The sequence below is a fragment of the Scyliorhinus torazame genome, chromosome 10 (assembly GCF_047496885.1).
Source record: "Scyliorhinus torazame isolate Kashiwa2021f chromosome 10, sScyTor2.1, whole genome shotgun sequence".
NCBI lineage: Eukaryota > Metazoa > Chordata > Chondrichthyes > Carcharhiniformes > Scyliorhinidae > Scyliorhinus > Scyliorhinus torazame.
In genome coordinates this window covers 88,299,525-88,324,561 of record NC_092716.1, presented here as the reverse complement: position 1 = coordinate 88,324,561, position 25,037 = coordinate 88,299,525, and the positions used below count along the sequence as shown (strand labels likewise).

Below are 25,037 nucleotides of genomic sequence, written 5' to 3'. Positions count from 1 at the left end.
CCTTTGAAATCGTGGGCTCCTCGAAAGCCTCCCTGCTTGGCATGCAAGCTGTTGAACCTAGTTCAGAGAGTTCACTCTCTCTCTCCTGCTGACGCGTCTGCCTTTCAGGACACCGACTTCAGGGCGCAGCTTGATGCCATTATCAACCAGTACCACGACATCTTCGAGGGCATGGGCACACTCCCGTACACCTACAAGATTTTATTAAAACCGAATGCCACGCCTGTGGTGCACGCATCTCGCAGGGTCCCAGCACCCCTTAAGGACCGCCTCAAGAAGCAGCTGCAGGACGTCCAGAACCAAGGAGTGATTTCCAAAGTCACGGAACCGACCGACTGGGTCAGTTTCATGGTATGTGTAAAAAAGCCTTCCGGCGAATTGAGAATTTGCATTGATCCCAAGGATCTAAATCGCAATATCATGAGGGAGCATTATCCAATTCCCAAGCGCGAAGAGCTCACGTGTGAGATGGCTCGCGCCAAGCTCTTCACCAAACTCGACTCCTCAAAAGGATTCTGGCAAATCCAGCTCGATAAATCCAGCAGGAAACTGTGCGCATTTAATACCCCCTTTGGCAGATATTGTTACAACAGGATGCCGTTCGGGATCATATCTGCATCAGAAGTGTTCCATAGGATTATGGAACAAATGATGGAAGGTATTGAAGGTGTTCGCATCTATGTCGATGACATCATTTGGCAGGAGCATATTAGTCGCTTCCAGCGCGTATTCAGACGTATACATGAGCATGGCCTCCGCCTCAACAGGGCCAAATGCTCTTTTGGTCAGACGGAACTCAAGTTCCTCGGGGACCACATCTCCCAATTGGGTGTGCAGCCTGATGCGGACAAGGTAGCTGCCATCACAGCTATGAAAACACCAGAGGACAAGAAGGCGGTCCTCTGATTTTTGGTTCATGGTCAATTTTTGAGGGAGGTTTATCCCTAACCTCGCCTCTCACACCACGGCTCTCAGGAACCTGGTCAGGAAGACGGCAGACTTCCAATGGCTCCCTGCCCACGAGCGTGAATGGAGAGAACTCAAAACAAAACTGACCACGGCCCCACTCTTAGCTTTCTTTGATCCAGCAAAGGAGACCAAAATTTTGAACGATGCCAGTCAATCCGGCATTGGGGCAGTGCTCCTTCAACGTGATGAGGCCTCATCATGGGCCCCCATTGCATATGTGTCACGTGCGATGACCCCCACGGAGCAGCGCTACGCGCAGATAGAAAAGGAGTGCCTGGGCCTTCTGACCGGTGTGGTTAAGTTTCACGATTATGTCTACGGACTTCCTCAATTCACAGTCGAGACCGACCATCGCCCGCTGGTCAACATAATACAGAAAGACTTGAACGACATGACGCCTCGCCTCCAGCGTATTCTTCTCAAGCTCCGGTGATATGACTTCCAGCTGGTATACTGCCCAGGCATCATTGCGGACTCTCTCTCCAGGGCAGTCAACACTCCATGTGACCCAGCGGGATTTGTCTGCCAGGTTGATGCCCATGTGGCATTCGCAGCCTCCAATTGACCTGCCACGGATTAACGCCTCGTCCAAATTCGCCGCGAGACGGCGGCTGACCCCTTCTTACAGCGTGTCATGCGCCACCTAACCAACGGGTGGCTCTCAGTTGTATAATGTCAGAGATGATCTGGCGGTAGTAGACGGGGTTCTTCTAAAGCTGGACCGCATTGTCATCCCGCATAGCATGCACCAGCTTGTCCTGGAACAACTACACGAGGGCCACCTCGCGTGGAAAAGTGCCGCCGACGGGCCCGAGAGGCAGTGTACTGGCCAGGCATTAATGAGGACATAGCCAACACAGTGCTCAACTGCCCCACTTGTCAGCGCTTCCAGCCAGCGCAACCTCGTGAGACCCTGCAGCCCCATGAGTTGGTCATGTCACCATGGACCGAGGTGGGCATCGACCTGTTCCACGCGCTGGGTAGAGACGATGTCCTGATCGTGGACTACTTTTCGAATAATCCGGTGGTGATACGGTTGCACGACATCGCCTCGTCTGCAGTCATTCGTGCATGTAAAGAAACCTTTGCTCGACACAGCATCCCGCTCACGGTTATGTTGGACAATGGCCCCTGCTTCGCCAGCCAGGAATGGTCCAACTTTGCCAGGCGGTACAATTTTGCCCATGTGACATCCAGTCCCCTGTACCCCCAATCCAACGACAAAGCGGAGAAGGGAGTACATATAGTCAAACGGCTCCTATGCAAGGCTGCCGATGCTGGGTCCGATTTCTACCTTGCCTTGCTGGCCTATCGCTCCGCCCCGCTGTCCATGGCCTGTCGCTAGCCCAGTTACTCATGGGTCGTACCCGGAGGACGACGGTGCCATCCATTCATGTCCCAGACCTCGACCACGCTCGGGTCCTTCGCCGGATGCAGATGTCTCGTGCACAGCACAAGGTGGCTCATGACTCCCGTGTAGCTGATCTCCCTGCTCTGGCTCCAGATGACAACGTCCGCGTCCATCTTCCTGATGGGGGCTGGTCTGCAACCGCTGTTGTCCTTCGGCAGGTGGCCCCCCGCTCGTTCCTGGTTCGTCTACCGGATGGCTCTATTCTGCGCCGCAATCGACGCGCCCTTCGTCTCGTTCCACCCTCGCCACGTGATTCTCCACTGTCGCCTCGCTCTCCTGCTGACCCTGCCACGGACTATGCAGAGCTCCCTGTCACTCTGCATCCCCCTGACTCTGACGCAGTCCAGCCCGCTCCTGAACCGGCGGCTCTCGACTCATCCTTGAGGCGGTCAACCAGAATTCGTCGCCCACCTCAGAGACTTGATTTATGAACTTTGCGGACTTAGAGACTCTCTGAATTGTTTTATTGCTTTGTTTGATCGTTTCCCTGGTTTGTATATAGTGTTGATCTCGTTATTCTTGTTGCATACTGCTTCTCTGCACCAGACACCTTCCTATGTAAATAGCTTAGTTCTCATGTACGTAGTCCTGTAAATATGTCTTCGCACCCCACACGTAGTTAGGAACATTCTCACCATACATTATTTATTGCCACACACATACATTATTTTATAAAAGGGGGGATGTCATAATATACACCAGTATATCATGGTGCAGACACACACACAGCAAGACCAATCAACACACACAACACCGCAGCCAATCACCAGTTAGAGCACGCTCACTATAAAGACAGGGGCATCAGAGTTCCCGCTCATTCGGGATACAGCCTCCTACAAGGACAGAGCTTACAGCTTACAGCACAGATCTTCACCATGTGCTGAGTGCATAGACTGGTTAGGACAGGCATAGGTCTTTAGTTTAATCTAACATCGTGTTGACCCACAGTGAAAGTATGTTCAACAGTTTCTAACTTAATAAAATAGTGTTGCACTCTTTTAAGTGTTGGTGGCCTGTATGTGTTCCACGGATCCAGAGTACCCTACATATAAATCACTTTATGATCTGTCTGCCTCTGTTAATCATTACACTATTTCACACTTGAGGGAAGAGTTGGAAATACGAAAATAACAACCGTCTAAAGTGCATTTGAAGTTCAGAATATTGCAGACCCTCTCTTTCCATTGTAACCCTTTTGTCTGACGGAAATATGTGTCAGGCAGGTAATCAGGATCGTTGTAGATGTTCAGCCAAAAGTCATCACGGGTGGCATATGGAGCCCAGTGGTGTCCAGTACAGAAGGTAAATGAGCACCAAACTATTATATAACCAACAGCAAGGCAACAGATACGTTCCCCATTCCATGAAATGGGACTTCTTGGCTGGTTCTGCTCCACATCTGCTTTCAAAAATTCTTAACCATGCTCCATGAAGAATCCATGGTTATTTTTTTTTAAAACTAATCTCTATCCAATACCATGGAGAACACCAAAGAATTTCACCTGGGTGTAATGAAGAAAGTTCTAGCCCATTAAACTGGGTGTTTTCCATGGACTAAACCGGCCTTTTAAGAGTTCAGCAGATTATTTATACAAACGAGAAGATGAGCAAGATCTCCAGTGATTTACCACTGGAGTATTGTGTTCAGTTTTGGTCTCCTTACTTGAGAAAGGACGTACTGGCACTGGAGGGTGTGCAGAGGAGATTCACTAGGTTGATCCCAGAGCTGAAGGGGATGGATTACGAGGAGAGGTTGAGTAGACTGGGACTGTACTCGGTGGAATTTAGAAGGATGTGGGGGGATCTTATAGAAACATATAAAATTATGAAGGGAATAGATAGGATAGATGCAGGCAGGTTGTTTCCACTGGCGGGTGAAAGCAGAACTAGGGGGCATAGCCTCTAAATAAGGGGAAGTAAATTTAGGACTGAGTTTAGGAGGAAGTTCTTCACCCAAAGGGTTGTGAATCTATGGAATTCCTTGCCCTGTGAAGCAGTAGAGGCTCCTTCGTTAAATGTTTTTAAGATAAAGATAGATAGTTTTTTGAAGAATAAAGGGATTAAGGGTTATGGTTTTCAGGCCGGAAAGTGGAGCTGAGTCCACAAAAGATCAGCCATGATCTCATTGAATGGCGGAGCAGGCTCGAGGGGCCAGATGGTCTACTCCTGCTCCTAGTTCTTATGTTCTTATGCTCTTATGGTTCCTCATAATAGTAATAATAATAATCTTTATTGTCACAAGTAGGCTTACATTGCAATGAATTTACTGTGAAAAGGCCCTAGTCGCCACATTCCGGCACCTGTTCAGCTACACAGAGGGAGAATTCACCGAACTTGTGGGAGGAAACCGGAGCACCCGGAAGAAACCCACACAGACCCAGACTCCGCACAGACAGTGACCCAAGCCGGAAATCGAACCTGGGACCTTGGCGCTGTGAAGCAAAGTGCTAACCACTGTGCTTATAGTGAGATCGTCGATAAAATTGAATTGAAATGCTCTTTGAAATGATCTGAAATATCTGCTGGCCAAAAGATTAAAATGTGTTGAGACAGTACTCTCAGCATTAGGAGGATGCAGCTTTTATCTTTTGAGATTGGTCGGGTTTATTCAATAGTAAGGTATACATGATGCTTACAGAGACGATAGGTTCAGAACTTGTGGGGAGTTTCTATCCATTACTTTAAGCAGACAGAAAATCAGACATCTTCTGAGCTGGGATTTTTCTGATGATCCAATTTATGCTGGGAGCGCCAAAGCGCAAAATCCACCCTTGTATCTCATCAATCCTTTGAAGACTGGATCCTGTATTCTTTAAACTACCTTCACACTCATGGGTTGAACAACAATTTCTTCTCTTGTGCCTTAAAATTGATTTCACTATCGCTGATGTATAAATGATTCTTCTTTGTAACTTCTGTACTACTTTTTGAATGATAAATTACTTGCTTTAAGCTATGTATTTTGATGCGTTCAGTCTGTATGAAATGCAGATTATTTGCATAGTTGAAGTATATCAGTTACTCATGCTTCTCAGTGAGTAATTTAACAACTTTAGTGGCTTGCTAAGTATGCAGTCTATATTAATATTGCACAACTTGTTGGATGACTTTCTTCAGCAGCTCTATGCCTACATCTTTTTCTTACATCTCTGGTCCTTCATTAGGGCTCCTTCCTACACCAGCTATTATGCAGCAACTTCTTTCACCTTTCCATCGAGAACTGGGCTTGCAAATCAAGCATCAGACGAGAACTCGTTAAACCCTACCAGGTTTGTGCTACTTTTATATTGTCACCTCAAACATTCTCAGTGTCTCACTTGCAGCTGAAGATGGTGAGCTCAGGGTGATCTATTAACTCCAGAAATGTGTTTTATGTTCCAAATACGTAAGTGCCAGTAATAGGCTCAAAGATTGATATTTAATCACTGGATTAACATTCCTCTTGTAGTTAGGCATAACCACTGTTGAAACGGCATTCAGCCTCTGATTTTCAGGTAAGTATTCTCCAAGGCGGCCTTCAGGACGCACGACAACAAAAAATTGCCAAGGAGAAACTGATAGCCAAGTTCCGCACGCATGAGTACAGTCTCAACCGGGAACTTGGATTCATGTCTCACTACATTTAACCCCCACCATCTGGCCTGGGCTTGCAAAATCCTACCAACTGTCCTGGCTTGAGACAATTCACACCTCTTTAACCTGTGAATATCTCTTTCTCCAGTTGCACAGTCTGTACCTGTAAGGCTTAATTATCTACAAAGACTCACATTCAAAGTATCATCTTGCATCATTGGCTTTGTCATTATATGCTGTGTCTGTGTAACTTACCTCTTCACTCATTTGATGAAGGAGTTGCTCTCCGAAAGCTAGTGATTCCAAATAAACCTGTTGGACTCTAACCTGGTGTTGCAAAACTTCTTACTGTGCCCACCCCAGTCCAACGCCGGCATCTCCACATTATTATTTTTGTGGCCTGCATATTATTTTAGACATTGATTTTCTAAGTGCTGGTTCATAATATTCATTTTTTTAAACGTGCACCTGTCCAATTTAAGGCTTAATTATTTTTTTCACTCTGCTGTTTGTCATATTAGTCAGGTGACTGATAAATTCAATATATATATTGTATTGCAAGATTCTCATACTAATATTTAACAGTTATGGCGCAGTCCTGTGTTTTTCTCCTGAAAATATTATAATAAAATTTCTCCTTAACATAGTAAAATAAAATTTATACACAGGCATTGACAGAAGCAGGGTGGGATTTTTCCACCTTCCACATCCTGTGTCATTTTACGGCGGTGGAGGAAGCTCGACATTGGCTGCCGGTCTGATCTTCTGGTCCCACCGATGTCTACGGCAATTTGCGTGGCTCACCCGTGGGGAACCCATCACGGGGTGTGGGACTGGGAGGGGGGGGGGGGGGGGTTGCCTTCGGCAGGACTGGAAGATTCCAGAATTACTTTCCTGCATCAGAGAAAAGTACTTCTTGACATTCTTGCAACATCGCAGTGACTCAGCGTATATCAGCCTGGTTGATATAAGGTTGGAAATTGTCAAGAAGTTGTTTAGTCTGCAGACGCTGCTGACATTGGCTTAATGATTGAATTTGGCAACACTGGGAGAGATCGGTGTGGGCCTTCTCTGTAAGAACATTGGAATATCTTAATGTGTTTTGTTGTCTTATTTTCAAGTTATCTTTGTTTTTTTCAAGTTATTTTTAAAAAAAATTGATCTTCTATCTGTCCACAGCCATTCTCCCAGAAAATTGTATTCTTCGTTAAGTAAGCCCGAACTGCTAAACTCATCTACAGAGGAGAAAACGATGAAAACAGGGCCTGGAGAAAAAAGTATTTTCAAGTAAGTCAGAGCAGTGTCAAGGGGTGACGATTAAATTTGCATGTCTGTGTTTAGCATATGAAAATTCATTTTGACAAAAGAAAGAAGTGGAATAAGTACAATAGTGGTGGAATTTTTATTATTCACAATATCATCATCCGTTAAATTGATTCCCTGGCATAATTTTAACTGGACAAAACCGTGTGTAAGATATTGTCCCATTGCAAAGCTTATATTTTTTAAATTTTTAAAAGTTCTGTCATGGGATGTGAGCATTGCTGGGTAGGCCATCATTTTTGTTGTCCATCCCTAATTGTCCATGAGAAGGTGGTGGTGAGCTGTCTTCTTGAACAGCTGCAGTCCACGGGGTGCAGGTGTATCCACAGTGCTGTTATGGAGTGAGTTCCAGGATTTTAACCCAGTCACAGTGAAGGGACAGCGATATATTTCAAAGTCAGGATGTTGAGTGGCTTGGAGAGAACTTCAAGTGGTGGTGTTCCCATGCATCTGCTGCCCTTGTCCTTAGGTGGTAGAGCTTGAGGGTTTGGATAGTGCTGTCAAAAAGCCTTGGTGAGTTCCTGCAATGCATCTTGTAGATGGCACACACTGCTGCATCAGTGGTGGAGGGAGTGAATGTTGAAGGTGACGGATTGGGTGCCAATCAAGGAGCTACTTTATCCTGGATGGTGTCAAGCATCTTGAGTGTCGTTTTGAGCTGCATTCAATCCAGGCAAGTGGAGAGTATTCCATCACACTCCTGACTTGTACCTAGTAGACGGTGGACAGGCTTTGGAGAGTCAGGAGGTGAGTTACTCTGCAGAATTCCCAGCCTCTAACCTGGTCTTGTAGTCAAGGCATTTATACGGCTTGGTCAGTTTCTGTCAGTGGTAACCACAGAATGTCAAGGGGCGATGGCTAGATTCTCACTTGTTCAAGATGGTCATTGCATGGAACTTGTGCGGACAAATATTTGCCATTTAGCCCAAAGCTGAATATTGTCTAGGTCTTGCTGCATATGGGCACAAACTGCTTCAGTATCTGAGGAGTTACGAATGGATGTGAACAATGTGCAATCATCAATTAACTTCCCCGCTTCTGACCTTGTGATGGCGGGGACGTCATTGATGAAGCAGCTGAAGATGGTTGGGCCGAGGATACTACCTGAGAAACTCCTGCAGTGATGTCCTGGGCTGAGACGATTGACCTCCAACAACCATAACTATTTTCCTTTACGCTAACTATGACATCAACATGTGGAGAGCTTTTCCCCTGGTTTCCATTGACTTCTGTTTAGGTGGGGCTCCTGGATGCCACTCTCAGTCAAATGCTTTCATGTCAAGGACAGTGACCCTCACCTTAGAATCATAGAATCCCTACAGTGCAGAAAGAAGCCAATCAGCCCATCGAGTCTGCACCGACCCTCTGAAAGATCACCCTACCCAGGCCCATTCCCCCGCCCTATCCCTCTAACCCAAATTCAGTTCTTTTGCACATATTTGGACATGGGCCTTAATGAGGTCAGGAATATAGTGTTCCTAGCAGAGCCCATACTGAACTTCAGTGAGCAGGTTATTGCTGAGTAAGTGCCACTCAGTAGTGCTGCTGCAACCCCTTCCACCACTTTGCTGATGATTAGGGGAGACGGTGGCATAGTGATATTGTCACTGGACTAGTAATCCAGACATCCAGGCTAATGCTCTTGGGACCCAGGTTCAAATCCCACCACAACAGATTGTGAAATATCAATTCAGTACAAAAACAAAATCTGGAATTAAAAGTCTAAGGATGACCATGAGACCATTGCCGATTGTCGTGAAAACCCATTCGGTTCGCTAATGTCCTTTAGGGAAGGAAATTTGCCATCCTTACCTGGTCTGACCTACATGTGACTCCAGATCCACAGCAACGTGGTTGACTCTTAAAATGCCACTCAGTTCGAGGGCAATTAGGGATGGGCAACAAATGCTGTCCTTGCCTGCGACGCCCATATCCCATGAACGAATGGAAAAAAAAAAAATTCAAAGTAGTCTGGTGGGGCAGCAATTGGCTGCGTTGGATTTGTCCTGCTTTTTGTGTGCAGGGCATAATGGACAATTTTCCATATTGCCAGGTAGATGCCAGTGCTGTAGCTATACTGCAACAGCTTGGCTAGGGGCACAGCAAGTTCTAGAGCACAAGTCTTCAGTACTATTGCCAATTGTTGTCAGGATCCATAGCCTTTGCAGTATCTAGTGACTTCAGCCATTTCTTGATACCACGTGGAGTGAATCGAATGGAATTGGTTGAAGACTGGCATCTATAATATTTCAGCCTTCTCTTTTGCACAGATCTCTCGGTTTGATGGTAGTGCTGGAGTGGGGAATATACTAGGGCATGAGGTGAAAGATTGTGATATGATACAATTCTGCTGATGATCAACAGCACCTCATGGATGCCCAGTTTTGAATTGCTAGATCTGTTCAAAATCCATCCCATTTAGTACAGTGGTAGTGCCACACAACCACAATGGAGGGGATCATCAATGTGAAGATGGGATTTTGTCTCCACAAGGTAATAATAATAATCATCTTTTATTGTCACAAGTATGAAGTTAGTGTGAAAAGCCCCTGCCGTGATCGCTCCTATCAATACTATCACAGACAGATGTATTTGTGACTGGTAGACCGGTGAGGGTGAGGTCAAGTAGGTTTTTCTGTCTTGTTGGTTACCCACCTGCCGAAGTCCCAATCTAGCAGCATGCCCTTCAGGACTCGGCCAGCTGGATCAGTGGTGGTGCTACCGACCAACTTCTGGTGATGGACATTGAAATGCCCCACCCAGACTACATTCTGCACCCTTGATACTGTCAGAGCCTCTGTCATAGACTCCTCCAGGTGATATTCACCATGGAAGAGTACAGAGGCATGGACTATTTTCTAAACGGTGACAAAATTCATAATGCTGAAGTGCAAAGGGACTTGGGAGTCCTAGTCCAGGATTCTCTAAAGGTAAACTTGCAGGTTGAGTCCGTAATTAAGAAAGCAAATGCAATGTTGTCATTTATCTCAAGAGGCTTGGAATATAAAAGCAGGGATGTACTTCTGAAGCTTTATAAAGCATTAGTTAGGCCCCATTTAGAATACTGTGAGCAATTTTGGGCTCCACACCTCAGGAAGGACATACTGGCACTGGAGCGGGTCCAGCGGAGATTCACACGGATGATCCCAGGAATGGTAGGCCTAACATACGATGAACGTCTGAGGATCCTGGGATTATATTCATTGGAGTTTAGGAGGTTGAGGGGAGATCTAATAGAAACTTACAAGATAATGAATGGCTTAGATAGGGTGGACGTAGGGAAGTTGTTTCCATTAGCAGGGGAGACTAGGACCCGGGGGCACAGCCTTCGAATAAAAGGGAGTCACTTTAGAACAGAGATGAGGAGAAATTTCTTCAGCCAGAGAGTGGTGGGTCTGTGGAATTCATTGCCACAGAGGGCGGTGGAGGCCGGGATGTTGAGTGTCTTTAAGACAGAAGTTGATAAATTCTTGATTTCTCGAGGAATTAAGGGCTATGGAGAGAGAGCGGGTAAATGGAGTTGAAATCAGCCATGATTGAATGGTGGAGTGGACTCGATGGGCCGAATGGCCTTACGTCCGCTCCTATGTCTTATGGTCTTATGGATTCATTAGCTGAGGGAGCAATAGGTGGCAATCAGCAGGAGGTTTCCTTGCCCATGTTTTATCTGACGCCATGAGTCTTCATGGGGTCCAGAGTCGATGTTGAGAACTCCCAAGGCAACGCCCTCTCAACTGTATACCACCGTGCTGCCACATCTGGTGGGTCTGATCAGATGCAGGGACAGGATATACACAGGGATGGTGATTGTGGTGACTGGGACATTACCTGTAAGGTATGATTTTCTGAGTATGACCATGTTTGGCTGGTCTTTGACAAGTCTGTGGGGCAGCTCTCCTAATGTGGCTCAAGCCCACAGAGTGAGGGGTACTTCACACAGCCAACAGGGCTGGATTATCATTTCCAGTGCCTAGGTCAATCATAATGATTTGTCTGGTTTCATTCACTTTTGTTGTCTTTGTAGCAGTTTGATACAACTGAGTTAGGCTATTTCGGAGGGCATTTAAGAGTCATCCACATTGATGTAAATCTGGAGTCAGATGTAGGCCAGACAGGTAAGGGTAGCAGGTTTCCTTCCCTAAAGGACATTAATGAACCAGATGGATTTTTACCACAATTAACAATGGTTTCATGGGTACTGTTAACTTTTAATTCCAAATTTATTCATTGAATTTAAATTCCAGCCGCCATGGTAGGATTTGAACCCCTGTCCCAAGAGCATTAGGTTGGGCCTCTAGATTACCAGTCCTGTGATATTACCATCACTCCATTGCCTCGCCCCATTAGTCCATTTTTCTCTTGCTAAATAAATCTGCAATAACTTTTCCTTTGTTATTTGTATTGTACTGGCCTTCATTCCATTAGTACATTGTTATACCATGTGCTTTGGAGCAAAATTTACAGCTTATCTATTATGCAGTAAAATTCCATAAATCATTGTAGCGAATAGTTCTGGTCAGTAAAGGTCATTGAGGCTTCACATAACATCTATGACAACCTCTGGTGGCAGGGCAACACAGTGGTTAGCACTGCCGTTTCAGAATGCCAGGGATTCTGGCCTTGGATGACTGTCTGTGTGATGTTTGCACATTCTCCCCGTGTCTGCATGGTTTCCTCCGGATGTTCCGTTTTCCTCCCAAAGTCCAAAGATGTGCAGGTTAGGTGGATTGGCCAAGATCAATGTGTGGGGCTACGGAGATGTGATGGGGGAGTGGGCTTACGTAGAGTGATCTTTCAGAGGGCTGGTGCAGGATCGATGGACCGAATAATCTCCTGCTGCATAGTAGGCATTCTATGAATCTATTCTGCACATTGATAACTTTGTTTGCCGACACTCTTGTAATGTCCTGGTGTGCTTTACTTTATAAGAAGAGCTACAAGTTATGCTTTTGATTCCACACAACCTATTGTAAATTTTGTATTCTAATTTACCATTTAATCTGCAACTCCCAGTACTGTACAACCTTGTGATTCTTTTTCTCCCCTTCAATGTAGTTCATGCCTAAGTGTAACCTTAAATGTTAACTTTAAATGTCATCATTACTCTCTTTGTATTTTTAACGGTGGATTCAATTCTCAAAGAACCCTAAAACTAATCTCACACTTGACTGATTTCTCTGTCCTTTTGCCTTCAAATTATTGTGTTTCATGCTAACCTTTCAAAGCTGTGAATCCACGATCCTTACGAACAAAAATCCAAACCATCATTTTCATTTATTTTTTTCTGTATTCAATTGATGACATCATGCAGTCTTGCAAAGTGGGGGACTCTTGATGGCTCCCATGTTGGGCAATAATGTAGCCCAAACAATTTATTGTTAGACAATTATTTTTGCATCATTGGAGTCCCCCCTAAATACGACGCTGGGGAACCAGGAAGTTTTGGGCCACTATCTTGTATATAATGAAGATAAGAGGGTAGGGGAGGTAAATGTATAAGTATCTCGACAAAGATAAGGATTGAAGTCTCACATTGAACGTAAAACAAAGGTCATTTGCATTTTGCCAATGAACAGTTACAGTGGTAGGTAAACAAGTAGTGTACAATTGCCACAACAGTTGTTGTGGCATATACTTCAGGGGCTGCATAGAAGCTTTCATTTAATGTTATAATGGTTCATTCATTAGCTGGGGTGGCACTGTGGCACACTGGTTAGCACTGCTGCCTCAGAGCTCCAGGGTCCTGGGTTCAATTCTGGCCCCAGGTGACTGTGTGGAGTTTGCACTTTCTCCCCATGTCTGCGTGGGTTTCCTCCGGGTGCTCCAATTTCCTCCCACAGTCCAAAGATGTGCAGGTTAGGTGGATTGGCCATGCTAAATTGCCCCTTAGTGTCCAAAAGGTTAGGTGGGGTTACGGGGATAGGATGGAGGCATGAGCTTAAGTAGGATGCTCTTTCCAAGGACTGGTGCCGACAAAATGGACCAAATGAACTCCTTCTGCACTGTAAATTCTATGATTCTATTATTAGCTATATAAAACTGAAATTAAAAAATCTGTTTCTTTCCTAGCACCTCCTATGAAAATTGAATACTTTATGACTGTATATCCATTACCATTGTGCTCGGTAACCTAAACTGACTCCTGGTTAAACACGACATCCAATTTTCAAATTCCCATCCTTCCTTTCAAATCCCTCCATGGCCTTGCTCCCCCCTCCCTGTCTCTATCATCTCCTCCAGCTCTGCAACCCACCAAGGTCTCTGCATTCCTTTATAATTCAGGCCTCGTGACCATTCCCGATTTTAATTGCACCATTGGACGCCATTTGGGCCCTACGTTCTGGCATTCCCTCCTTAAACCTCCCTGCCTCACTCCATCTCTTACCTCCTTTAAGACTACCTCAAAAGCTACCTCTATAACCAAGTTTTTGGTCAACTGCCTAATTATCTCTGAATGTGTTTTGGTGTCTGTTGTGATTGTCCCTTTAAGGGCAACACAGCAGTGTAAAAGCCACCTGGCTTGGGGACCAATTGGGACTGAGAGTGGGTAATCACCCCAGTAGGGTGGAGTCCTCTCTTAGGCATATAGGGAACTAGGGCAGCCGTGCTGGCTGCTGTATAGCTTTTCTTAATAATAAATACATTTTATGTTTCTAATGAAGTCTATGAAATTGCACCATTACTATGTCAAATTGTGTTTGTTAATGCTCATGTGAAGTGCCTTGGGACATTTTACAATGGTACGGGCACAATATAAATACAGATTGTTGTTGTACTGAAATTGATCCTTTTTCTCAGGGCTGAAAGAATTTCTATTAGAGATAAGCCAGTTCTGAGAAAGTATGAGTAAGTATTGGGTTTGGATTGGAGATTTTGACTGTATGGCCTGTACTGGGTTTTCTTTGTGATCTTTCCTTTCTGCTACAGGTCCTAAGTTCAGAGTCAAATTTTATTATAGGCCTGTACAAGCTGAATGGATGTTGGGGCATTTGAGCTAATCCTCTTCCATTAGAATAATAGATACTCTCTTGATTGATGACTGGTCAACTCTTCATCTTAGCTAGAGTTTGGTGGTGCTTTGTATCTGATGAATCCAGTGACAATCCCTACATTGTGTAAAATAAAATAACATTTTGGGGCTTTTATTTAAAAAAAAGTTCTGTTGTAATTAAACCGAGTTCCAATTCATGTTTAAAACTTGATTGTCAGTTTCCCACCTTGGATGAAATATTGTCAAACTGAACTTCCGTTCCTGTCTCAGCATTTTTTAAGAAGCTGCAGGCATTTGAGAGGTCAGACTGCTGCCCCAATGTACAAGTGCGCTTATTTTAAAAGTGACAGGCCTATAATAAGTGAAGTATCTTAATTTGGAATGATGCAATGGTGTTTGGGACATGGTTCTGGGCGGGGGGGACGAGTGTTGCTGGGTTGTCACCTTATTCTGGAAATTGGATGAAGTTTTCCTTCCATGAGATGAATTCTGAGGTTTGATCCGGATTGATTTGGGCTTTTTGGGGCTGTTGACACCAGAAGTGATCAAGTGGGGACAATGCTTTAAAGTTTTTTAAAATGAACTATCGATGCAAAATGCTTTGAATTTGTGATGTCCACAAAAATTAAGCTTTCCTGTGGGAATGACTTGTTTGCTTAATTGCATGTTTGGTGTGGTGTGCTGTGGAATATCAGTGGGGAGCCCAAATTGGTGGAATGGTTTTGGGGGTGCTTAATGTATGGTGCTGAGTTTCTGCTGCAACTCTTTCAGAAATCGTTTTTTAGAAAATCTCGTTGCAACACAAAGAGAGAGAGATTTAAGCAAGTCAAGCTTTTCCAGAGATATTGCCTCCATACCCACAGACCAACCCCCTGATGGTAAGTTATTCTTTTCTGCTCATTTGTACATATTAGGAATGAAGAGGGCCATTCAGCCCATCATGATACATCCATCTCAGAGCAACCCTACACTTTTTCCATGACTGTGTCAATCTGTTACTTAAATCAATTTGTTACTTAAATCTCCATCTTGCTCAGAAGTCATTCCAAGCATTGATCATGCTTTTATAGGGGCTGGTTTAGCACAGGGCTAAATAGTTGGCTTTTAAAGCAGGTCAAGGCAGGCCAGCAGCGCAGGTTCAAGTCCCGTACCAGCCTCCCCGAACAGACGCTGGAATGTGGCAACTTCATTTGAAGCCTACTTGTGACAATAAGCAATTTTCATTTCATTTCATTTCATTTTCATTTCGTTTCATTTCGCCCAGCTTTTACGGTTAATTAGCAATCTTTTAGGGTGGTAATTTATTAAATGCATTTTGGAAGTCCTCGGTATCATACAGCCTCCATATATTGGTTCATTTTACAACCTGTCTTACAGCTTCTGTTTCAGTTAATGTAGTATTCCAGGTTAATCTTTTCCCTGCTGTATTCTATCTGATGTACTTTGAGAATGTCACTTCTAGGTGGCACAGTGGTTAACATCACTGCCTCATGGCGCAGAGGACCAGGTTTGGTCCCGGCCCCGGTCACTGGCTGTGCGGAGTTTGCACATTCTCCCCATATCTGCGTGGGTCTCATCCCCACAACCCAAAAGCTGTGCAGGGTAAGTGGATGGGTCATACTAAATTGCCCCTTAATTAGGGGGAAAAAATTTAATTTAAAAAAAAAAAAGAATGTCACTTCTAAGTTGCCTCTTTTCCATGGTGAAAAGCTAAAATTTCTCCAGTCTTTCTTCATAACTCTGAAAATTGGCACCAGGGATAAACACAATACTGCCTTTGGTCGTTTAACGCCTCCTTTGTACCTCAGTGACAGAACTGGGCACAGTAGTCAAGATGCGGTCTTTTAAAAACTGCTCGGTTTTATAAAAACTTCAACGACTTGAGTTTGATGATGCACTTCAATGTTCAGTTGGCTTTGTTAGTTGATGCTTCCTCTTGGTTCAACATGTTAAGTGTATTATGACCTCTAGCTCTCTATTAACTTCATATTTAACAATTGCAGCACCATTCGTAAAGCATACACATTGCCTATTCTTTCCTTTCTGTGTACAATGCTTTATATGTGTTCGTATTAAATTCTAGCTGCTATTCTCTTGCAGCTAACATATATTTGTTTATCACACTCTGTAGTACCTGGGCTGGTTCCTTCTATTCCACTGCTTTTCCAAGTTTAGTATCATTTATAAATTAGCTCATTTGTATTGATCTCACTGATGTAAATTAGCAACTGTAGTGGTCCCAATGCTGAACTCAATAATTAATAATGTCACTCATGGTCAGGAGCAGGTTTCATCCTGCAGTATTATTTATTCCCTATTCCCCCTATCATATATGTTACATCAGCTACTTTTACTTAAATATTCTATTTTAATTTTGTTTCACTTTAACTTATTGAAGCTTTGCCTTATTTACACATATCTGATTGCTTAAAAAAATGAAGCCTGTTCAGAGGCTGAGTTGTTTTTCTAAGCTACCGGAAGACTAATTATCGTGGCTGATTGACTGGTGAGCTCTTTAGGCCATTACTTGGGATCCTCAAATCCTTGGAATGCCCGACAGGATCATTAAGCAGCAGCACAGGGATGTGAGAATTATGACATTAAGGTTTTATCATCAGCAATTTAAGGGTTTAAAAAACTATTCATCAATCTTTGCTGGTAATGGACAGTATAACTTTACTGAGTTTCTCTATTGTCATGTAAACAAAATTCTTTACCAAATGATGTTGTCATCAAAGTGTTGCATAATAGAGAGAAAGATGGTGCATTTTCCACTTAATCGGATGTCCTTACTCTTCTTCAGTGTCAAATGCATTTGGTTTCAAATACGTCACTGCCTTGAGCTCTGTAGGCTACTCTGCTGCTCTTCACAGAACACTGTCTCACTTAGAAAAAAATTCATGAGCCAAACTTTTATACAGAATAAATCCAAGGGACAACAAGTTGGGTGATTTACAAACAGTAAACATCAAGCCAAACAGAATTCATTCTACAGCTCCTTAATAAAACATTTTTTCCATGTGCCGAGCTTCTGAGAAAAGGATGTCCAATCTAGGCGTAGCAAAAAGCGGTGACAGGAGAAGTGCTGATAATGAGGATATATCACATTTCATGTTGAATTTCTCTATAATGCATCAATTGATTCAAAGCGTTCAGGGCTTTTTCAAGCCAACTACTGACATTTAGAGAGTTGTTTTCTGAACTTCCCTCCCTTGTTCCTCCTCCGCCCCAAATGACATGGGCGGGATTCTCCACTCCCGCGCCGAAGTGCCCACGCCGTCGTGAACGCTGTCGAGGTTCACGACGGCGCGAAACGGCCCCCATCCCGACCGATTCAGGCCCCGACAATGGGCTAGGATCGGGGCCGCGTCATCTACACGCGCCAGGCCTTGTCGCCGCATAAAGGCGGCGCCGCATAGATGACGTGGCCGGCGCCGCATAACTGGCGTCACCCGCGCATGCGTGGTTGCCGTCCTCTCTGAGTCCGCCCCGCAAGAAGATGGCGGACGGATCTTGCGGGGCCAGGGAAGGATGGAGGTCCTCCTTCAGAGAGGACGGCCCGACGATCGGTGGGCACCGATCGCGGGCCATGCCACATTTGAGGTACCCCCCCCGGTGCAGGATCCCCCCTCCCCCCCAGTGTTCCCGCGCTGTTCCCGACGGCAGCGACCAGGTGTGGACGGCGCCAGGGGGAACCCGCCGTTTTGGCCTGGCTGCTCGGCCCATCCGGGCCTGAGAATCGCGGGGGTGCCGGAGAATCGCCATTTTGGGTGTCTCCGGCGATTCTCCGGCCTGTGGCCCGTGGAACTCGACGGGGCCGTTCCCGCCGCTTGGGAGAATCGCGGGAGGGCGTCGGACCGGCGTCCCGGGAAATTTTGGCGGCCCAGGCGATTCTCCCAACCGGCGCGGGAGTGGAGAATCTCGCCCCATAATTCTAAATACTCTTCCTCCTTCCTAAATCATCAATAGTTGAAAGTCTAAACTGCACAGCTCCTATCTACCTCTGTCTTCCCTTCTTCCTGCAATCCATAGAACATTCGAAGGAAATGTTGGAGTTACTTAAATGCTGCAACTTGATTTCATTTTCTTTCTTACACCTTTAAATCTTGATGTCTCATAGTCCATTTTACAACTTTAAAAAATTGGAAGCGGCTATTTGGAAGACTGCCCCTAAAAATGAGTGCTGGAATCATAGTATAAAATTAACCTGTACCCATTGATTGTGATGGAGATAGGCTGCCAATTTTGTCATGCCAGCTCATTTCAATTATTTCAGCCTCCAGCCCAATCCTAAGTGGCCTGTTGATTAGCTGGGCACATTAGCAGGAGACCACTATCATGACTGGTTAGCACCAAATAAGACTAGCCCATGCCGCTGAAAGAGGAAGTCAGTGTGGCTGGAGCAGGTGCTTACAGTTGTGCAGGGAGTGAATATGACCTGGAAAACGGTGCAGTTTGACGCATCAGACAGCAGCACTGGAGGCCTTGGTGGAGGAACTAGAAAGAAGAAGAGATGGCTTGTAGCAGCAGGAGGCCCATTAGGCTCATGATCAGAAGGCCGCGGGGAGGAGATGGCCATGGAGGTCAGTTACAGGGATCAGGCCCCAAGGACCTAGATTCAGTGTCACAAGAAGTTCAATGATCTCACACGAGCAATCAATGCATCTTCAAGTACCATATCCTACCAGCAGCACCACAAGCTTCAGGCACTGCTCAATTCTTATCTTCACTTAGCAACGATCTCTATCAATCAGGACTCATATGCTTCACTGTGCCCTCATATACTTAGTATTGCTGCAAATCTCAAACACAGGTTGCGCATATTGCTGGCTATTCACCATGCCAGTAACATCACCTAAACAACATTCACTGACATTTGTTTTACTGTGTTTCAGGAAGAGGTGGTGCATAACATGAGGCATTGGAGCTAACTGGAGGAGGACGGACACACTTGTATGTCCTAGACTCCATTGGATAGACTGGGCTTTCCATTACTAGGATAGCCGTTGCTGGACTAGTGACGATCAGTGGAGTTGAACCTATTGAGCGTGATGGTCTTCACATACCTAGTGGTCCTTATCACATCTCACTTCCCCTTCATCCCACAGTCGGTAGCTGGGATAAAAATGCACCTCTTACTTCCTCCCACAGCACACTGCAACCCTATACCCAACCTGGCCAGGCAACAGCAAGAAGAAAGTAATGTTGACGACACACCATCACTTGACTTCCCACTCACAGCCCCCAACTCTGATCTGCATAAATTAAAGGATAGCTTAGAGTCAGTACATACACAGTGTGAGACTGTGTGCAAGATTGGTCTGTAGCCAGGGAAGGGGCAAACGCTTGCACAGATACTCGCACATGAAGAATGAGTTCTGCTGCAGAAGATTCAGAAGAGCACTTCGATGGGGCAGTTTACAGAAGATCGCTGATGGGTATACACAACAAATACTTGGAGCATTGGTGGGTATGCCAGAAAGCCTGCAGTCTATGTCAAAGAGCTTGGAGGAGTCCAGCAGCTGTGTGGCATAAGGCTTTACACAGACTTGGAGCCCATCTTTGTGGAACTTGTGGCCATCTCCATCAGCATACTAGTGGACCCAAACGTGCTGGAGAGCCTGAAGTTGCATGTCCCATTGCACCACAATCAGTAGCCACTTAATGGCTGAGCATTGTAGTGGAAGCTCTAACTGCTGTCAACATTGCTGTAGATTACAGTGCTCAAAGAAACTCACAAGATGTTGCAATCTGTCTTCCAATAGATTACTGGGATTGCTGAGGCACTGCCTTGGGGCAGTGCCAGTGACTGCATCAAGCACAAACCTGCTGTTCTCTCAGGAAGATAACATATGTCCTCCCACTTTTGCCACTTTGTCTGGCCCTTGCTGTTGTCTGACTGCCAGCCCAGGCTGTTGTCATTAATGCCAAGATGGTGAATTCCAAATCTGGCCCTTCTCAGTCCAGAGCTGCTTGAGGGCATCCTGCAAGGTTATCCTTGCGCAGTGAAGGTCAGCAGTCTTCCACCAGCCATATTGCAGCCACTCAGTAGCACCACCTGGAGCACTAGGCCAGGCAAAGCCATACAGATGCTAGGATAATGCACAAAAGTGATTAGCTGACTTTGATATGATCATAAGAAATAGGAGCAAGAATAAGTCATTTGACCCCTTGAGCCTGCCCCAGTATTCAATAAGATCATGGCTGATCTGACTGTGGCCTGAATCCTACTTTCCTGCCTGCTCCCCTGTCCATCAAAAATCTGTCAGCCGTGAATATATTCAATGACCCAGTCTCCGTTGTTGCCTGGAGAAAGAGAATTACAAAATCCAATGAGTCTCTGAAGAAATTCCTCCTCATCCCTGTCATCCCTGACTTAAATAGAGAGGCAGAGATTTAAATGTGAAGATAATGCCTAATGGGGCCAAAATTCTGAGAATTTAGAAACAAAACTCAATTATCTCTACACTCATTATTTTCATCTTTTGGGTGAGATGTTAAACCGAGATCTTGTCTACCACCTTCACTATAAGCCCATAAGACGTAGGAAAAAGTCGATTAGGAATCGGCCCGTCAAATCTGCTCCAACATTCAATGAGATCATAATTGATCTATGATTGTCTTATCCCCATGACCCTTGGTTCCCTTACTGTTTAAAATCTGCTTATCTCAGCCTTGAACATACCTAACAACCCATACTACAGCCCTCTGCAGTAAAGAATTCCACAGATTATCTACCCTCAGAGAAGAAATTCCTCCTCATCTCTGTTTTAGGATGAACCTTTACTCTGAGATTATGCCCTCTGGTCCTAGACTCTCCAACAAGGGGATGTGAAAAGATGTAAAAGATCCCATTGCTCAATGTTGAACAGCAAGCGAGTTCACCCAAGTCCACTGGCCAATATTTATCACTGAGCCAGCATCTAAAGTAAGTAATCCAGTCCCTATCACATTGCTGTTTTGAGATCTTGCTGTGTGCTATTGCCTGTCACATTTCTTACATTACAACAGTGACTCAAGCACTTGATTGGCTACAAACATAAATATCAAAGTTATTTCATCCTCAGTTGGAGCAATATCTATGCTGGAAACTGTCTATATATGGAGGATAATTGAGTTGAATCTCAATATGAATGTCACATTCTCGATGATACATTATTTATAATTATAACCTTAGAAAAGATATATTATGTTCTGAACTATGAAAATTATCTGGAGAGTCTGATTCGACTTGGTGTAATTGTTAATAACTGATGTCTATGCCAGTAACTGACGGCTAAATTCCTAAATGCAGAATAATTAAATATACATGCTATCAAAGCTTTTCTTAACACAATCGGGATTGTGTTACAAATTACACTGGAAGATACATATATTCACACAAAGGGCCCTGTCCGTTGCAAACAGAAAGAATATACCCACACATTGCTGCTTTTTCAACTAAGCAAAAGCTTCAACAGCAAGTTCCTTTTTTCATTAATACTCAAGTCTGTACTACCAACCAAATAGTTACTGAGGCAGATGTGGATCATAAGACAAAGAATAAAAATAAACAAATAAAATCAATAAATGTAAGACTTTCCCCCTCCCACACCTATGTACCTCTTTTAACGTTGTATATTTGCAAGCATTCACAATGGGAGCAAAGTTAAGTGAGACAGAAAAGGGTTAAGAACCAGTTTTGGTGTCCTTATAATGGCAGGAAATGTGCAGACCTCTTAATCTTTATTCTGTAAGATCAAATTGACAAAACAGAACAAACTGCAAATTGAGCAGCTACAAAATATTTAACATTTACTTTGAGGGGCTCTCTCTCTCTCTAGATCTATATATGTGACATTACATTAGATTAGCATTAAGTAAGCAACGGATGAGGCCTATTTTATGAAAGATGTCATAACAATTTCCTTAAGTATGTCTTCAAAATAGAGTTAGTCATCAGACTGAATGAATGCTTGAAAAGGAAAGAATACTGTTAATTAAACCACAAAGGTTAACACAAGTGAAACATATCTTACTTGGGACAGATGATAAGCTATTAAGGGCATAGGTTCGCAGAAAGCATGTGAAGGGGGACATCAAGAAATACTTTGTCACAGGACCTGTACAGAATCCTTTGCGAGCAAAGACCTTAGCACTAGGGGGTAAGTGACTGACTTGGATGCCTAGGTCCTGGTCCTCATTGGTTTGGGTGCGAATAAAATTACGAAAGATGATTGATGCCAATGATTTATGAACCCTTTTAACAAGTGCCACTCATATTAGCCAATAGAAATAGAGTTTTCTTTACATATTTAAGGGTATCTGAGATAATGGCTGAGCATCAGGTGCTCACGTGGAGCTGCACCAAAAATAAATTGTTAGCTTGGATTGTGCTGGGATACTCACAGAGCAGAGGATCTGTGCAGATCGTAGATGCAGCCTGAAGTGGACTTTCAAGATTTCTGAAAACTCTTTTGAATCTCTGGCCCAACCCCAGTTAATTTTCAGGCCTGGGGGGATGCTTTTGAATGTTGCTCTCGGGTAGCACCAAGAAGGCCTGCCAGATACGCAGGATGCCCCAAATGCAAATCTGTCCTCCAACCGCAATAGGGTATGTTTCAGGTTATTGAATGCTGCAATATCATAGTTGTAAGAGGGTTAAGTAGGCTGGCTAACAAAGGTGGAACTAGAGGATGGATGTGTGACATTATCATATGTTCAATTAAACTAGACATTTGGAGATCTTACGCCCCTCATTCCTTTCCCTCCCACTATGTGGAAGGGACTTGCAGCAAAAGCGGCTAATTCTGTGTCAGTTCACTTGTTCAAATATCTGGCCAGCTGTAAAAAGATGGGTATTTATTGGAATTTATTGGTGTTCATTTTTATAATTTAAAAAATGAAACAGAAAATGCTGGAAATACTCAGCAGGTCTGGCAGCATCTGTGGAGAGAGAAACATCGATCCAAATCATCGTCCCCAGGTCGGGTTCACTGAGTTGGGAGTTTTCCTGGTTCAGTGAACCCGACCTTTAAAAACAGCACCCATGGGTGGAGTTTCCAGTCAAGGGGTGAAACAAGGGTTTGAAAGAAGATTCTGGTTCCTCGACACTGAAGCAGGCTAGATGCAAGGTCTGCCTCTATGCCTCGGCACAGTGTTTAAATAAATAAAAAACAATAATACAAGAAACATTCCTTCAGCCCTCACACCTCCCAACCTCCCCAACGTTCCCTATGAGCTCCCCCCTCCATGGCCCAGACATCCCCATTGCCAACTTAGTTACCTTCTGCTTCCGTGGCCCCTCAAATCGCTATGCCAAGAAGGTGCCCCTCTACCCACACCCCATAGCCCTTCACAAGTCTGCCAACGTAATGACCCGCCACCAATTTCATTGCCCCTATATCCCTAACTTAGTCCCAACCTATGCTCCCACCCCTTTTGTCCTTGTCCCCTCCATGCCAACTTATCTAGTATCGTTGGACAGATTATTGACAGCTTTGACACTCCTGGGTGACATTTACAGGTTTTGACACTTCTTGGATAAATTTGACAGCTGGACTCCTTTAACATTTCCCGATAGCTGGACATTTACTTGACAGCTGGACATCTCTTCTACAGCTTGACAGTGCAAATGAGTTTGTGGTACAAACTGCATAATCATGTTCACTTTTAACAATCCCAATTGTGACTTACCTCTCCCGAAGACTGCCTTGCCTCTCCCAAAGGTTTCCCGGAAACCTATCCCTAAGAATCCACTAAGTTCGGACCTCCTTTTTACTTGTTCTAATCCGCACACTCCAGATCTTCCAAAGTCCCACTTCAGTGAAGATTGTTGGTATTTTGCATGATCAGCTGCCTCCAGGAATTGCGCATGCTTGAACCCTGGCCCAACTCCAGTCCCAGCCCCGCAAAGATGGGAAATAACGGGTTTGAGGGCAGGACTTAAGATTTTCAACAAATTCTTGGATTTTCACAATGACGGAGAACCTCTCTGTTGTAGCAAAAGTCTGGGTCGGAATTGATGTTTCAAGTCTAAGATCTTCTGTTTCCTTGATCTAAAATATTAACTCCGTTTCCCTCTCCAGAGATGCTGCTCGACCTACTGAATATTTCCAGCATTTTCTGTTTTTATTTTAGACTTTCAGCATCCACCGGATTTAGCTTTCGCATTTAGTACCATCCCGAATTACCCTTGATCAGCTTGCTAGGCCATTTTAGAAGGCATTTAAGAGTCAACCCTCTGAAATGAAGTCACATGTAGGTCAGGCCAGGTAAGGATGCCTGTTTCCTTCACCTAAAAGGCATTAAGTGAACCAGATGGGTTTTCACGACAATCGACAGTGATTTCATGGTCATCATCTGACTTTTAATTCCAGATTTCTATTGAATTCAAATTTCATGGTGGGATTTGAACACAGATCTCCAGAGCATTAACCTGGGTCTCTGGATTACTAGTCCAGTAACAATAATAATAATAATCGCTTATTGTCACAAACAGGCTTCAATGAAGTTACTATGAAAAGCCGCTAGTCACCACATTCTGGCACCTGTTCGGGGAAGCCAGTACGGGAATTGAACCCACGCTGCTGGCATTGTTCTGCATTACAAGCCAGCTGTTTAGCCCACTGTGCTAAACCAGCCCCTAACACTATGCCTCCGCCACCTTCCCTCTCCACCTTTCATCATTCTAAGCGTGTAAGCATGGTAATAAGATTCCTTCCAGTTGCTCTTTACGTTGAAATTAGCAATGTAGAAAGTAACACATGTTGGAAAAAGTGTGTCTCTAAT

General features: G+C 44.4%; 1 protein-coding gene across 6 annotated transcripts in view; it reads left to right on the top strand.

Annotated features, from left to right (window-relative positions):
• The window catches only part of fhod1 (formin homology 2 domain containing 1), a 591,964-nt gene that overhangs the window by 487,948 nt on the left and 78,979 nt on the right, over positions 1-25,037 (top strand). For 2 of the 6 annotated variants that reach the window (XM_072518387.1, XM_072518386.1), the window contains exons 11-14: positions 5,545-5,649; positions 7,133-7,240; positions 14,075-14,122; positions 15,039-15,145. In XM_072518387.1, the coding sequence (XP_072374488.1) occupies positions 5,545-5,649; positions 7,133-7,240; positions 14,075-14,122; positions 15,039-15,145 (368 nt within the window). The remainder of the gene's footprint in view (positions 1-5,544; positions 5,650-7,132; positions 7,241-14,074; positions 14,123-15,038; positions 15,146-25,037) is intronic. The other 4 variants (XM_072518390.1, XM_072518389.1, XM_072518388.1 and 1 more) reach the window with 3 other exon arrangements.